General features: G+C 48.6%; 1 protein-coding gene across 1 annotated transcript in view; it reads right to left on the bottom strand.

Moving 5' to 3' along the window:
- LOC132389239 (calcium-activated potassium channel subunit alpha-1-like) overlaps positions 1-17,671 on the bottom strand; it is a 237,099-nt gene that overhangs the window by 2,291 nt on the left and 217,137 nt on the right. The window contains exons 20-22 of the mRNA XM_059961733.1: positions 8,148-8,278; positions 5,105-5,299; positions 1,224-1,330 (exon numbers count right to left, since the gene is read on the bottom strand). Coding sequence (XP_059817716.1) covers positions 1,224-1,330; positions 5,105-5,299; positions 8,148-8,278 — 433 coding nt within the window. The remainder of the gene's footprint in view (positions 1-1,223; positions 1,331-5,104; positions 5,300-8,147; positions 8,279-17,671) is intronic.

The following is a 17,671-nucleotide window of genomic DNA, read 5'->3' as shown; positions in this document are numbered from 1 at the left end:
ATCATCTGCGCCAATGACCAACACAGTACGTGGATGACTGTAAGTGTTGCTACGCCTCCGGTGCCAACATATCATGCCTACAATTTACTCGCAAGCCTTTGGGCTGTGGGAGGAAACTGGAACACCCAGAGGAAATCCATGCAGTCACGGGGAGAACGTACAAACTTTTAAACATCAACATCATTATTATGTGCCATGTTGTATAACGTAGACTATCATGGTGACCATGACTGTTCTTGCAAAATGTTTTTACATTGCTATCGCATTCTTCTGGGCAATGATGGGTGACCCCAGCCATTATCAATACTCTTCAGAGATTGTCTGCCTGGCGTCAGTGGTCACATAACCAGGACTTGTGATCTGCACCGGCTGCTCGTACGACCATCCACCACCTGCTCCCATGGCTTCACGTGACCCTGGTCGGGGGTTAAGCAGATGCTACACTTTGCCCAGGGGTGACCTGCAGGCTAGCGGAGGGAAGGAGCACCTCACACCTCCTTTGGTTAAGGTACATCTCCACCCATCTCTTTTCAGACTGCGGTGGGAGTTGAACCCTGATTGCCAGCACTGGAAAGCGGCGTACTATCCCGCTGTCATCTGCACTTCCAGTTGGCCTGCTGTAGAAAGATGACATTAAGCTGGTAGCAATGCAGGAAAGATTCAGAGGAAAAGTAAATGCGGTTGAACTATTTCACTGGGCACTGAGATCTGTAGACAAGGACACAGGTTTAAGGCAACTGGTGGATTGGATGGTACAGTGGTTAGCGTAACACCTCACAGTGCCACTGACCTGGTTCAGTTCTTGCCTCTGTCTGTGGGTCTCCTCTGCATGCCCTGGTTTCCTCCCACACTCCATAGACGTATGGGTTAGGGTTAGGCAGCTGTGGGCATGGTGCGTTGGTGCTGGAAGCATACTAACACTTGTGGGCTGCCCCCAGCTCATCGTCGGTCATTGACACAAACAACACATTTCAATGTAGCATATAAAGCTAATCTTTAAAGATTTTTTATCTTTAAGCCCTGGGGCAGAAGACATCCAAAACGTTCCTGCCCATCTCTCAAAGCACCCAAACGAAACATCTAGCAGCTGTTTAGTCAGCAGGTACAGAGTGGGGAAAGGATAGAGGGGCAGAGTGGCCTGCCAGTTGCTACAGGGTTTCAGAGGCTGTTGGTGCGGCCAGTGTGACTGTGCTCAGACGGAGCTGGTGTACAGGAGGACTTACCGCTTCTTTGACTGTTTGGCTGGGTCTTGCAGTCGAAATATACCAAAGCAAAGCATCCCGTACCGGAGCAGAGCTTTGCAGAACAGATCACTGTACTTTCCGCCATGCTGAAGGGACAGAGAGGGCCATTAGGGACAAGCAAGGCTGCTGCTTTCTGACATGGGTTGTACCTCCATACATTCTGCCTACAGCCATACCCATTGACTCAACCTCTCCATCAGCCCCTCTACACCGTCCGAGGACCAGGCCCAAACAGTAAACACAAAAGGTTTTGGAATGCATGGGACTGGAAAAAGCTGCAGATGTTAGTAAACTCAGCGAGCTCCATCACGGGCAATATCCTCCCCAGCGTTGAGAACATCTTTAAAAGGTGACAATTCAAGAAGGTGGCATCCATTGTTGAGGACCCCCATCACCCAGGGCATCCCCTCTACCATCAGGGAGGAGGTACAGGAGCCTGAAGACACTCAATGTTTCAGGAACATTTCCTTTCCCTCCAAATGTCATGCCAATCGTTTAACCAACTCGAAGATCAATCTAACCCTTCCTTGCCACATTGCCTTCCATTTCTCTTTCATCCATGGAATTATAGTGTCACGGAAAACTACAGCATCAAAGCAGACCCTTCAGCCCATCTAGTCTGTGCTGAACCATTTAAACTGTCTAGTCCCATTGACCTGCACCTGGACCATAGCTGTCCATACCCCAAAATTCATGTAGCTATCCAAACTTCCTTTAATCGTTGAAATCAAACTCGCACTCATCACTCGTGCTGGCAGCTCGTTCCACTCTCACTACTCCCTGAGTGAAGAAGTTTCCCCTCATGTTCCCCTTAAACTTTCCAGCTTTCGCCCTTAACCCTTGATCTCTGGTTCAGTGGAAAAAGCCTGCATGCATTTACCCTATTTATACCCCATGTTCCTGTCTTAAATGTCCCTAATTTGAGGGGTCTATGGATGTGGACCCACACTGGTAGAAATCCTGCCACTAACCTTGTACTCTGCCTTCAAGCTCAACCTTTCAAAGTGAACCAGGCTCTGCATCCCATTGTAACTACGACAACCTTCTGGACCATCCACAACTCCTCCAGCCTCCATGTCATCAGATTCAGACCCATTCCATTTATCACACGGACATCGAAAAGTGTCTTGTGCTAACAATCAACATACCTGAGGGTGTGCTGGGGGCACACAAGTGCCACCACACATTCTGGTGCCAACACAGCATGCCCACAATGTTCATCAGAACAACACCAAACAGAGCAAGCAACAAAACACCAACAGCAAAACAAACCCCGTTTCTCCCCCCCCCCCCAAACACAGACAATCCTCCGAACCCAGGACAGGCTTCTGAGCCTCCGGCACACTCGCAGACAATGAACCTCCGACTTCCCCCCGCGGACTTCACACTCAAGGACACTTGCAAAACATGAATAAGGCCCATACAAGGCCATGCCTCCCTCTCCACTCCCCACCTCTCCCCTCCCCCTCCCCACCTCTCCCCTCCACTCCCCACCCCTCCCCTCACCCTCCACTCCCCACATCTCCCCTCCACTCCCCACCTCTCCCCTCCACTCCCCACCCCTCCCCTCACCCTCCACTCCCCACCTCTCCCCTCCCCCTCCCCACCTCTCCCCTCCACTCCCCACCCCTCCCCTCACCCTCCACTCCCCACATCTCCCCTCCACCTCCCCACCCCTCCCTTCACCCTCCACCACCCCACCCTCCCCTCCCCACCTCTCCCTTCCACTCCCCACCCCTCCCCTCACCCTCCACTACCCACATCTCCCCTCCACCTTCCCTCCCCTCCCCACCTCTTCCCTCCACTCCCCACCCCTCCCCTCACCCTCCACCACCCCACCCTCCCCTCCCCCTCCACTCCCCACCTCTCCCCTCCTCCCCACCCCTCCCCTCACCCTCCACTCCCCACCCCTCCCCTCCCCTCCTCTCCCCTCCACTCCCCACCTCTCCCCTCCATTCCCCACCCCTCCCTTCACCCTCCACCACCCCACCCTCCCTTCCCCACCTCTCCCTTCCACTCCCCACCCCTCCCCTCACCCTCCACTACCCACATCTCCCCTCCACCTTCCCTCCCCACCTCTTCCCTCCACTCCCCACCCCTCCCCTCACCCTCCACCACCCCACCCTCCCCTCCCCCTCCACTCCCCACCTCTCCCCTCCTCCCCACCCCTCCCCTCACCCTCCACTCCCCACCCCTCCCCTCCCCTCCCCACCTCTCCCCTCCACTCCCCACCTCTCCCCTCCATTCCCCACCCCTCCCTTCACCCTCCACCACCCCACCCTCCCCTCCCCCTCCACTCCCCACATCTCCCCTCCACTCCCCACCCCTCCCCTCCCCCTCCACTACCCCACCCTCCCCTCCCCTCCACTCCCCACATCTCCCCTCCCCTCCCCTCCCCTCCCCACCTCTCCCCTCCACTCCCCACCCCTCCCCTCACCCTCCACTACCCCACCCTCCACTCCCCACATCTCCCCTCCCCACCTCTCCCCTCCACTCCCCACCCCTCCCCTCACCCTCCACTACCCCACATCTCTCCTCCCCCTCCACTCCCCACAGCTCTCCTCCCCCTCCCCTCCCCACTTCTCCCCTCACTCCCCACCCTCCCCACCCCTCCCTCCCATTTCTCTCCTTCCCCCTCCCTCCCCTCCCCCTCCACTCTGAAACCCTCCCCTCCACTCCCTACCTCTCCTTCCCCCTCCCTCCCCTCCCCCTCCACTCCCTACCTCTCCTCCTCTACTCCCCACCCCTTTCCTCCACTCTGAATCCCTCCCCCTCCATTCTGAACTCCTCTCCTCCTCTCTCCCTCCAGCCCCCACCTCTCATACACCAGGTGATGGTTGGATTAGACTGTTATTTCTTGGCAGATGGACAGCTTAGCTGGTTGTATTTTTAAAGTTTGAAGTACTGTTAATATTAAAGTATGCATACATCACACTAGCAGGCTGCCATAAACAAAGAAACCAAAAAGAACCCATTAAAATAAAGACCGTTGAACACCCAATGAGCAGAGAGGAAAAACAGGTTATGAAAACTGTAACCATGAGCAAACAGAATTCTGAATGTAAATCCACAAAGTAAGTCTCGTAGTTCAGCATTTCAGCACCTCACAGACCAGCGATCTGAATAGGCCCTGCCCTCACCTTAGGCCCCAAAACCCTGACCTTCCCAATTTGTACCAGCACCTAAACTGACGTTCAAACATTTGGGTTCAATCGCCTTGATACGCAGTGAGGCCTGGACCCCACCACCTCGATTTGGCCTGTATCCCAATCTTCCCAATTTAGCCCTGTCCAAACATCAGGTTCACGCTCCAGAATGCTCTGGAATGTTCTGCTGCTTGGACCTCGCTACCACGGTTTGGCCTGTAACCAACTTTTCTGATTTGGCACAGTGCTTAAGTCTCCATCAAACATCGAGTTCTTATATACATGTAACTGCCTAGTATGCTTCCTATTGGTCATAGTATGTATGTGCATATGTTCAGTATGTCCCCTATTGATCACAATAGGTATACACAGATGTTCAATATATCCCCTGATAGTTACACCTGGATGATTCTGGAAAACTCTGGAAATTTCACCAGTGCTGCATTATTTGAATAGGGGCTTTCTGATTGGTTGACCCTTATTCACAGATTTGAATGGAATGTTTCTTATCAATGGGTATAAAAAGAGCTGACTATGCAGTGGTGACATCTTTTTGCTGTTCTCTCTATTCAACTACTAGACCTCTATCACTGTCCACTTTTCAATTTTTTGTTCTACTAACTTAACAAAGCAACTGTGAGACAAGTTTTGTTCCTCTTTCCTGACTGCTGACAGGGCTTTGGATTAATGACATCAGAACGCAACATGACCTACCGCAAACTCCTCAAAGCGCTTGTCACACATGGTGATATACGCCAGCTTGCATCGATTCCTCTGGTCCACTTTGTTCTGGGCGTTGATGCTGCCCCTCAGTGCGTCCTCATCAGCCAGCTGCTCATCGAGCTCCGGGGAGGAGCCTCCTGTCACCAGGGTACGGATCAGGAGCAGAATATTATCATTGAAGTACGTCTGCAGGAAGAGGCAGAGATCAAGAGCTCAAAGTTCAGAGTAAATTTATTATCAAAGACACAAACGCAAGAGCTTCTTCAGATGCTGGGTATCAATGTGCACGTGTTACTCTTTATTATCAAAGTATGTATGTCACCAGATACTACCTGGAGATTCAATTTCTTGCTGGCATTCACAGTAGAACAAATAAATACAATAGAAGCAATGAAGAACACACAAAGACAGGTGAACAACTGGTGTGCAACAAACTGTGCAAATACAAACAAATAAATAGACAAATTAATAAACAATAAGACCGAGAACATGAGTTGTAGAGTCCTTTAACGTGAGTCTGTAGGTTGTGGAATCGGTTCAGAGTTGAGGTGAGTGAAGTGACCCACACCAGTTCAGCAGCCTGATGGTTGAGGGGTAATAACTATTCCTGAATGTGGTGGTGTGGGACCTGAGGCCCCTGTACCTCCTGCCCAATGGCAGCTGTGAGAAGAGAGTATGGCCTGGATGATGGGGTCCTTAGTGATGGATGCTGCTTTCCTGTGGCATTGCTCCTTGTAGATGTGCTCAGTGGCAGGGAGGGCTTTGCCCGTGACGGACTGTGTTGACCACTTTCTGTAGACCTTTCCATTCCTGGCCATTGGTGTTTCCATCCCAGGCTGGGATGCAACCAGCTTCCTTTGGACTTGCCATGGCACACTAGCCTCTGAACTCAGAGCAAGAGAAGCGTAATATCTCTCCCCCTCCAACTTCAGCAATGCCCGCACTTTCACACATCTCCTCCCCAACTACCTACTTCCAGGTCAAGCAAGGCGCCATTTTAATTCCCTTCCTTGTTTAACAGTTTGCTTTATTTGTCATATGTGGATCAAAACATACAGAGAAATGTGTCACTGAGAATTGATCTCACACCTTCCCGTTTCATCCCTCCTCTCCCCTGCCACCTATGCTCCCTCTCACCTGGTCTCATCTAGCACCTGCCCTCGGCCAGTCTGAGCTCGCCAGCCAAATGGCATGGAAACAGGCCTTATGGCACAACTGGTCTATGCCAACCTAAACAAATCTAATGTGCCCATGTTTGGCCCAATCCCCCTAAACCAGGGGATCCCACCCTTTTTATGACGTGGAGCCTCACCATGAACTGAGGGGTCCATGTACTCCAGGTTGGGAAACGCTGCTCAAATCCTTTCCTATCCATGTGCCAGTCCAAGTATCCATTAAGATTTGTTAATACACCTGCCCAATCCACTTCCTCTGGCAGCTCTTTCCCCAGAACAGCGGTGGCAGAGCACTGCATTCTCAATGGCCATAGGATTGATTTCAATGGCACAAAACCACTGTGCTGCGCCAATGGCTTTTGGGACCGTCTGGTGAAGGAAGCCATTGAAATAAAACTGGAGGAAAAGAATTTTAACAAAGACAAATGTCTTGTTCTAAGTAAGAACTGGAATTCGACTGTAAACATGGTGGGAGAACAGAAATCTTATTGGGTGAGCTCTAACTAATCAGGAGGGCCGGACTATGGAGGTATAAATACCACTGGACTAGACTTGCCCAGGCATCATCCCTGAGGAAGATGGCAGAGTTTGTCATGGAAATGTCTGTTATGATTGATACCTGTGCCCGATTCCTTTTCATTCTCTTAAGCTCAATGGCATCTTTCCTGGGCCAGGGAATGGAGGTTGAAGGCCCAGAGGTGGCCTGCCCTGGAGATGGAGGTCTGTCTGTGTGTGTGAATTGAATTGACTTTATTTCTTACATCCTTCACATACATGAGGAAAAAAATCTTTTCGTTACATCTCCGTCTGAATGTGCAAACATAGTAATTTATAATAAATAGAACAGTCAATGTAATATAGAGTACACTCAAATCAGTGTGAGTTCATCGGTCTGATGGCCTGGTGGAAGAAGCTGTCCTGGAGCCTGTTGGTCCTGGATTTTATGCTGCGGTACCGTTTCCTGGATGGTAGCAGCTGGAATAGATTGTGGTTGGGGTGACTCGGGTCCCCAATAACCCTTCAGGCCCTTTTATTACACCTGTCTTTGTAAACGTCCTGAATCATGGGAAGTTCACAACTACAGATGTGCTGGGCTGTCTGCACCACTCTCTGCAGAGTCCTGCCATTAAGGGAGGTACAGTTCCCATACCAGGCAGTGATGCAGCCAGTCAGGATGCTCTCAATCGTGCCCCTGTAGAAAGTTCTTAGGATTTGGAGGCCCATACCAAACTTCCTCAACCGTCTGAGGTGAAAGAGGCGTTGTTGTGCCTTTTTCACCACACAGCTGGTGTGTACAGATCACGTGAGGTCTTCGGTGATGTGGGTGCCAAGGAACTTAAAGCTGTTCACCCTTTCAACCCCAGATCCATTGATGTCAATAGGGGTTAGCCCATCTCCATTCCTCCTGAAATCCATAACCAGCTCCTTTGTTTTTGCAACATTGAGGGAGAGGGAGACCACTGTGTCAGATTAGGCTGATCAATGCAGTGGATGTATGGGAGGGTGAGAAAGTGGCTTGCTTTGTTGTTGTTGTTTTGTTATTATTTGTTTGTTCTGCTGAACTTTGTGGGCATCGTATGTTGGAGCTGGAGTGTGTGCCAACATTTGTGGGTTGCCCCCAGCACATGTTGTGTTGGCTACTAACCCAAATAACACATTTCACTACATGCTTCAATGTACGTGTGATAAAAGAATGAATCGGAACCTGACCAAAATGGAATTCAATACTCCAAATGCACCCTCAACAACACCTCGTACATCTGCAAAATAATTTTCCAACTTCCGTCCTCATTGCCCTGACTGACGAAGGCCAGTGAGCCATGGTCTTCTTCACTATTGGTCAGACTGGCTGGACTCACCATGCACGTCAGAGAGTTCAGGATGCTGAAGGCAAACACACATCCGCTGGCGTAAGGCTTGGTGAGATACAGATCGGTGTCCGGGTCATCTCGGTCTTCCTGGTCCAGAAAGTAGACGTTCGATTGGTGAACTGTAATTAAAGAGGGGGCAGAGAGTCAGAGAACTCCGCCACGGACAGTCCCAAGTTTGGCTGTGAAAGGAGGAGGGTTGGGCATGGAGCTAGCAACCCCACCCCATAAAAACCCAGAGCTACAGAAACGCCAACAGAAGCTCCAAAGCCTCAGAGAGGAAGGAGCTTAGAACATAGTACATAGAAATCACAGGTCCTCGTGAAGACCATATAACCTACTCTAGAAACTATCTAGAATTACCTACCACTTAGTCCTCTATTTTACTAAGCTCCATGTACCTATCTAAGAGTCTCTTGAAAGACTCTATTGTATCTGCCTCTATCACTGCCACTGGCAGTACATTCCACTCACCCACCACTCTCTTTTATTTTCTCTTCCAGGTCATTTATGAAAATCGCAAAGACGAGGGGTTCCAGAACAGATCCCTGCGGAACACCACTGGTGACCGTCCTCCATACAGAATATGAACCATCTACAAGCACCCTTTGCCTTCTGTGGGCAAGCCAATTCTGGATCCACAAAGCAAGGTCTCCTTGGATCCCATGCCTCCTTAATTTCTGAATGAGCCTTGCATGGGGAACTTTATCAAATGCCTTACTGAAAACCGTATGCACTACATCCACTGCTCTACCTTCATCAATGTGTTTTGTTACATCCTTAAAGAATTCTGTCAGGCTCCTAAGGCATGACCTGCCCTTGACAAAGCCATGCTGACTATCCCTAATCAGATTATGTCTCCCCAAATGCTCATAAATCCTGCTTCTCAGGATCTTCTAAAACAATTTGCCCACCACTGAAGTCAGACTCACTGGTCCGTAATTTCCTGGGTTATCTCTACTCCCTTTCTTGAACAAGGGAACAATATTCTCAACCCTCCAATCCTCCGGTACTTCCCCCGTCCCTATTGATGATGCAAAGGTTATCACCAGAGGCTCAGCAATCTTCTCTCTCACTTCCCACAGTAGCCTGGGGTATATACTGTCTGGACCCAGCAACTTATGCAACTTCATGCTTTTCAAAAGCTGCAGCACATCCTCTTTCTTAATGTCTACATGCTCAAATGTTTCAGTCCACTGTAAGTCATCCCCGCAATTGCCAAGGTCTTTTCCCCTGATGAACACTGAAGCAAAGTATTCATTCAGTACCTCTGCTACTTCCTCTGACTCCATGCACACATTTCCACTGTCACACCTGATTGGTCCAACTCTTTCACTTCTTATCCTCTTGCTCTTCACATACTTGTAGAATGCCTTGGGGTTTTCCTTAATCCTGCTCATCATGGCCTTCTCATGGCCCTTCGAGCTCTCCTAATATCTTTCTTAAGCTCCTTCCTAGCACCCTTGCAATCTTCTAGGGCTCTAACAGTACCTACTTTCTTGAACATTTTGTAAGCTTTTCTTGTCTTCTTTCTAGATTTTCTACAAACTTTGTACACCATGGTTCTATAACTCTACCCTGCCTCAACGGAATGTATCTTTGCAGAACACCATGCAAATGTTCCCTGAGCATTTGCCACAGTTCTGCTGTCTATTTCCCTGAGAATATCTGCTCCCAATTTATGCTCCCAAGTTTCTGACTAACAGCATCATATTTCCCCCTACCCCAATTAAATGTTTTCCCAAATTGTCTGCTCCTATCCCTCTCCAGCGCTATGGTAAAGGAGATGGAGTTGTGATCACTTCCTCCAAAATGCTCTCCCACTGAGCGATCTGACACCTGACCAGGTTCATTTCCCAACAACAGATCAAGTACAGCCTCTCCTCTAGTTGGTTTATCTACATATTGCACCAGGAAACCTTCCTGAACTCACCTAACAAACTCCACCCCATCCAAACACCTTGCTCTAAGGAGATACTGGTCAATATTAGGAAAGTTGAAATAACCATCACAACAGCCCTATTATTATTGCACCGTTTCAGAATCTGCCTCCCTATCTGCTCCCTGATGTCTCTGTTACTATTGGAGGGGGGTCTATAAAAAAATACCCAGTAGAATTATTGCACCCTTCCTGTTTCTGACTTCCACCCACACTGACTCAGTTGACAATCCCTCCACGACTTCCTCCTTTTCTGCAGCCGTGATACTATCCCTGATTAGCAGTGCCAACTCTTTTTCCTCCCTCCCAGTCTCTTTCAAAGCATCTAAAGCACTCAGCAGCCAATCCCACTGCTGAGACATCCAAGCCTCTGTAATGTAATGTACAGTCTAGTCCCACCAAACCCCTGAGATTGGGCTGTCCCAGCCCACCCCCAGTTTGTGTGGATGCTGCGTAATTTGCTGCCCTGTTGCAACTCAGCCACGAAATAACAGACAGCACTCTGCATACGATTAAAGGAAGTATGTTTACTACTGAAAGTGTAGAAAAGAAAGAAAAAAACAAAAAGGGCCCATTATAATTAAACAGTCAAATGTGCACGTTGGAGCTCAGCTCTTCCTGAAGTCATATTCACTGATCCTTGGCTGACTGCGGAGCCTTGCTCCATTGAATCATGTTCCCCCACTGGGCGAAATCATACATCGGGTTCTCTCCAAAGCCAAACCAACTCACATTCCAAAGCACCCGTTATCTGTAACTAATCTCTAACCCAGGCACTGCTGCTACAGAAAGAGCATTATGTTAGCATTGAAACCTTTACCAGGTGTACAGTACCAATATGTATCTGGCTGCTCACTCTCCCATTCAGGAATATTCTGCAACCGCTCAGAGACATCGTGGACCCTAGCACCAAGGAGGCAACACACTATCCTGGCGTCTCTCTTGCTGCCGCAGCATCTCCTGTCTGTCCCCATATCTATTGCTCCGCCTCACGTCACCCAAACCTTCTGAGGCTCAGAGACAAGCACAGTGCATTGGGTTTGGCTGCTGCTGCCTTGCTCATCTCACTCAGCAGTCTTCACCTCCACCTTCATCCCCTCAGCAGTCTTCACCTCGACCTTCAACCCCTCAGCAGTCTTCACCTCCACCTTCATCCCCTCAGCAGTCTTCACCTCGACCTTCAACCCCTCAGCAGTCTTCACCTCGACCTTCAACCCCTCAGCAGTCTTCACCTCCACCTTCATCCCCTCAGCAGTCTTCACCTCGACCTTCAACCCCTCAGCAGTCTTCACCTCGACCTTCAACCCCTCAGCAGTCTTCACCTCGACCTTCAACCCCTCAGCAGTCTTCACCTCGACCTTCATCCCCTCAGCAGTCTTCACCTCCACCTTCATCCCCTCAGCAGACTTCACCTCCAACTTCAACCCCTCAGCAGTCTTCACCTCCACCTTCAACCCCTCAGCAGTCTTCACCTCGACCTTCATCCCCTCAGCAGTCTTCACCTCCACCTTCAACCCCTCAGCAGTCTTCACCTTGACCTTCAACCCCTGAGCAGTCTTCACCTCGACCTTCATCCCCTCAACAGTCTTCACCTCGACTTTCAAGCCCTCAGCACCTCGATCTTCAACCCCTCAGCAGTCTTCACCTCCACCTTCATCCCCTCAGCAGACTTCACCTCCAACTTCAACCCCTCAGCAGTCTTCACCTCGACCTTCATCCCCTCAGCGGTCTTCACCTCGACCTTCATCCCCTCAGCAGTCTTCACCTCGACCTTCAACCCCTCAGCAGTCTTCACCTCGACCTTCAACCCCTCAGCAGTCTTCACCTCCACCTTCAACCCCTCAGCAGTCTTCACCTCCACCTTCAACCCCTCAGTAGTCTTCACCTCCACCTTCAACCCCTCAGCAGTCTTCACCTCGACCTTCAACCCCTCAGCAGTCTTCACCTCCACCTTCATCCCCTCAGCAGTCTTCACCTCGACCGTCATCCCCTCAGCAGTTTTCACCTCCACCTTCATCCCCTCAGCGGTCTTCACCTCCACCTTCATCCACTCAGCAGTCTTCACCTCCACCTTCAACCCCTCAGCAGTCTTCACCTCGACCTTCAACCCCTCAGTAGTCTTCACCTCCACCTTCAACCCCTCAGCAGTCTTCACCTCCACCTTCAACCCCTCAGCAGTCTTCACCTCCACCTTCAACCCCTCAGCAGTCTTCACTTCGACCTTCAACCCCTCAGCAGTCTTCACCTCCACCTTCAACCCTCAGCAGTCTTCACCTCCACCTTCAACCCCTCAGTAGTCTTCACCTCCACCTTCAACCCCTCAGTAGTCTTCACCTCCACCTTCAACCCCTCAGCAGTCTTCACCTCCACCTTCAACCCCTCAGTAGTCTTCACCTCCACCTTCAACCCCTCAGCAGACTTCACCTCCACCTTCAACCCCTCAGCAGTCTTCACCTCGACCTTCAACCCCTCAGCAGTCTTCACCTCCACCTTCAACCCCTCAGCAGTCTTCACCTCGACCTTCAACCCCTCAGCAGTCTTCACCTCCACCTTCAACCCCTCAGCAGTCTTCACCTTGACCTTCAACCCCTCAGCAGTCTTCACCTCCACCTTCAACCCCTCAGCAGTCTTCACCTCCACCTTCAACCCCTCAGTAGTCTTCACCTCCACCTTCAACCCCTCAGCAGTCTTCACCTCCACCTTCAACCCCTCAGCAGTCTTCACCTCGACCTTCAACCCCTCAGCAGTCTTCACCTCCACCTTCAACCCCTCAGCAGACTTCACCTCCACCTTCAACCCCTCAGCAGACTTCACCTCCACCTTCAACCCCTCAGCAGTCTTCACCTCCACCTTCAACCCCTCAGCAGACTTCACCTCCACCTTCAACCCCTCAGCAGACTTCTCCTCCACCTTCATCCCCTCAGCAGTCTTCACCTCGACCTTCAACCCCTCAGTAGTCTTCACCTCGACCTTCAACCCCTCAGCAGTCTTCACCTCCACCTTCAACCCCTCAGCAGTCTTCACTTCGACCTTCAACCCCTCAGCAGTCTTCACCTCCACCTTCATCCCCTCAGCAGTCTTCACTTCGACCTTCAACCCCTCAGCAGACTTCACCTCCACCTTCATCCCCTCAGCAGTCTTCACCTCCACCTTCAAGCCCTCAGCAGTCTTCACCTTGACCTTCAACCCCTCAGCAGTCTTCACCTCGACCTTCATCCCTCAGCAGTCTTCACCTCCACCTTCAACCCCTCAGCAGTCTTCACCTCCACCTTCAACCCCTCAGCAGTCTTCACCTCCACCTTCATCCCCTCAGCAGTTTTCACCTCGACCTTCAACCCCTCAGCAGTCTTCACCTCGACCTTCATCCCCTCAACAGTCTTCACCTCAACCTTTAACCCCTCAGCAGTCTTCACCTCGACCTTCATCCCCTCAGCAGTCTTCACCTCGACCTTCAACCCCTCAGCAGTCTTCACCTCGACCTTCATCCCCTCAGCAGTCTTCACCTCCACCTTCAACCCCTCAGTAGTCTTCACCTCGACATTCAACCCCTCAGCAGTCTTCACCTCCACCTTCAACCCCTCAGCAGTCTTCACCTCCTCCTTCCCCTCAGCAGTCTTCACCTTGACCTTCATCCCCTCAGCAGTCTTCACCTCGACCTTCATCCCCCTCAGCAGTCTTCACCTCGACCTTCAACCCCTCAGCAGTCTTCACCTCGACCTTCACCCGGAATACGTATGAGGTGGTGTGGTGAAAGTGGAAGCCACGAGACTGACCAGCCTTCACTAGCCCAGGCCAGGGTACTCTGGCGAGCAGCCGTCAGCAGCCTGTGCCCCAGTAGTGGTGATGGGCTTGAGAAGCAGAAAAATTGGGTTAGAGAGATGGAAGAAGGATAGGGAATCACCCTGGGAAATGGTGACTCAGGGTCCTAGGCTGAAGGGATTGTTCCACGTGTTACTTAGAGATACAGCACAGTAACTGGCCCCTCTGGCCCGACCAGCCCAGGTTGCCCAATTACTCCTTTGTGGCCAATTAACCCGTATGGAAAGTAAGAGGAAACCCTCATGGTCATGGAAGGAACGTACAAGCATCCTTCAGACTGTGCTGTCACGGGGAGATTGTACAAACTCTTGAATAGACCTCTCATGCAATAAAGATGGAATTTGGACCTCACAATCTACCTCGCACCTTGCTGCGTGCCTGCACTGCTCTTTCTCTGCAAGTGGAACTCTTTAGTCTATGTTTTGTGTTCAATCTGCTCTATGGCTACCTAAATGCAGCAATGTTTGGATATAATAACAATAAAATGTAAATAACAAAATTGTAATGAAATTAATAATACAACTGTACCATCAGGTATCTCATAACCAATCACCACTCACTGAGATAACCACAGTGTACTTACAGAAGAGCAGAAAAGATGCCGAAAGGGTATGAAACAATGTAAACTACAACTGGTGATAGATTTTGTAATTCTAAACCAAGCCAGCAGAAAAGCAGAAATCTTTTATGTTGTTATATTGACTACAAGAAAGCATTTGATTCTGTCCCATCACACAGTCACGATTAATAGAAGCTCTTAATATATATAAACTACACCCAGTACTTGTGAAATTCCTACAAAATCTGATATAGCATTGGTGTACTATAATTAACCTATTAACAATCGAGAATGAACAACCATTGTTATCAAAATAAACTCAGCAATTTTCCGGAGCAACTCTCTAAACCTACTATGGTTCTGTATAGCTTCAAACTCGTCCTATAATTCACTGAATCAGACAAAAATAGTGTATCAAATCAGACACAACCAAACAAATTATACCTTGACACATCTTCTATACACGGACTATTTGAAACCAAACAAGGGAGGAGATTGCTGAGCATCTGGTGATGATCTTTCTGCCATCAATAGGGACAGGAGAAGTACCGGAAGATTTGACAGTTGCAAATGTTGTTTCCTTGTTCAAGAAAAGGAGTAGAGATAATCCCGGAAATTATAGACAAATGGTGGGCAAGTTGTTGGAGAAGATCCTGAGAAGCAGGATTTATGAGCATTTGGAGAGACATAATCTGATTAGGGGTAGTCAGCATGGCTTTGTCAAGAGCAGGTCATGCCTTATGAACCTGATTGAGTTTTTTGAGGATGTGACTAAACACATTGATGAAGGTAGAGCAGTGGATGTAGTGTATATGGATTTCAGTAAGGCATTTGATAAGGTTCCCCATGCAAGGCTCATTCTGAAATTAAGGAGGCATGGGATCCAAGAAGACCTTGTTTTGTGGATCCAGAACTGGCTTGCCCACAGAAGGCAAAGGGTGGTTGTAGATGATTTGTATTCTGCATGGAGGACGGTCACCAGTGGTGTTCCACAGGATCTATTTCTAGGACCCCTTCTCTATGTGATTTTTATAATTGAGCTGGATGAAGAAGTAGAAGGGTGGGTTAGTAAGTTTGCTGATGACACAAAGGTTGGGGTGTTGTGGATAGTGTGGAGGGCTGTCAGAGGTTACAGCAGGACACTGATAGCATACAAAACTGGGCTGAGAAGTGGCAGATGGAAACCCAGGTAAGTGTGAAGTAGTTCATTTGGTGGATCAAATTTGAAGACAGAAAATAATATTAATGGTAAGACCCTCAGCAGTGTGGAGGATCAGAGAGATCTTGGGGTCCGAGTCCATAGGACACTCAAAGCTGCTGAACAGGATGACAGTGTTGTTAAGAAGGCATATGGTGTGTTGGCATTCATCAACCATAGGATTGAGTTCAAGAGCCGTGAGGTAATGTTACTGCTATATAAGACCTTGGTCAGACCCCATTTGGAGTAATGTGTTCAGTTCTGGTCACCTCACTACAGGAAGGATGTGGATGCTATAGAATGGGAGCAGAGGAGATTTACAAGGATGTTGCCTGGATTGGAGAGCATGCCTTATGAGAATAGGTTGAGTGAACTTGGCCTTTACTCCTTGGAGTGATGGAGGATGAGAAGTGTATAAGATGATGAGAGGCATTGATCATGTGGATACTCAGAGGCTTTTTTCCAGGGCTGAAATGGCTAACATGAGGGGGCATATTTTTATGGTGCTTGGAAGTAGGTACAAGGGGGATGTCAGGGGTAAGTTTTTCACACAGAGACTAGTGAGTGCGTGGAATGCACTGCTAGTGATGGTGGCAGAGGTGGATACAATAGGGTCTTTTAAGAGGCTCTTAGATAGGTACATGGAGCTTAGAAAAATAGAGGGCTATGCGGTAGGGAAATGCTAGGCAGTTTCTAGAGTAGGTTACATGATCGGTACAACATTGTGGGCCGAAGGGCCTGTAACGTGCTGTAGATTTCTATGATCTATGTTCTATGTTAATATGCTCCTTCATCAGTAAAGCTAAAGCAATGAATTTAAATAATAGAACTTTTTTTGAAAGATATGAATATGAACTTTGGACTGGATAAGTGCAGAACATTAAACGTACAGGAAGGTGCAATAGAGCCAATAGGATACAAAACAGAGCAGCGGGGTTCAATACAACCGATGGATGAATATGAAACTTGAGAATCTGGGATATCAACAAGCAAAGAAAACAGATCAGTGCAATAAGGAGAAAACTTTCAACAGCATTTACTTCAAAGCAAGGAAATCTGCCAATCAATAGTAAAAATATAACAAAGGCAATAAACACTTTCACTATATGAACATATTCTTTTGGCATATTATCTTGGTCCAAAACAATTCTGTAAAATTTACAAAGAAAAATAAGAACTGAAATACAAATTTTATGTAACACTATGTACACTCAACCACACCTTGATTAACACTACCTGGGACAGAAGGGGAAGAGGAACATTGAAAATTTACACAACAGTCTGATAAAGCTTCTGAGGATATACTTTCATCAGTGAAAACAGGATTCAGTACTCCATGTAAATCTGATTAGAAGTATTCACCACTAAACTTAAACGAAAGTACAACCTAGAAAAATAAAGAAATGATCACTGCAGTTATCCAATGGAAGAGCATGGCTCTCCAGAGGAGACATCCCCATGAGCTGAACAGACTAGCTGTCGATAAGGAAGCGTTGTACGCCTGGCTTGGGGTTGGAGAACTCTCAGAAACGGGGGGTTGCTTGTGGCAACACTTGACCAGGTAGTGAACATGAAAAATGATCAAAATACATAATAAAAGAACAAAGAATTCAAGATGATAAATGCAGAAAATGCCAAGAGAAACCAGAAACAATCCAACACAATACAGGATCCTGTAGCAGCTTAACTCAATCTGATTACCTACACAGGCACAATCAAGCAGCAAGCATCTTTTACCAAACTCTTACTTTGAAATACAAGCTCATAAATGACATCTTATTATAAATGCAAGCCTGATCCAGCTTTAAAATTCAGAGGCCAACAAATTATATTTGACTGATCCATTATTACAGATAGGACAATCCATAATAACAGTCCTGATATAATATTACAGGATAAACAAGCAAGAACATTTCACTTGACAGATACAGCCATTCCAAACACACATAACATACAGAAATCAGTAAGTAAAAACCACCAGAGATATGCAGAATTAAAAG

The sequence above is a fragment of the Hypanus sabinus genome, unplaced genomic scaffold (genome assembly GCF_030144855.1).
Source record: "Hypanus sabinus isolate sHypSab1 unplaced genomic scaffold, sHypSab1.hap1 scaffold_511, whole genome shotgun sequence".
Lineage (NCBI taxonomy): Eukaryota > Metazoa > Chordata > Chondrichthyes > Myliobatiformes > Dasyatidae > Hypanus > Hypanus sabinus.
Note: the sequence above shows the minus strand (reverse complement) of the source record. Positions and strands in the feature narration are given on the sequence as shown.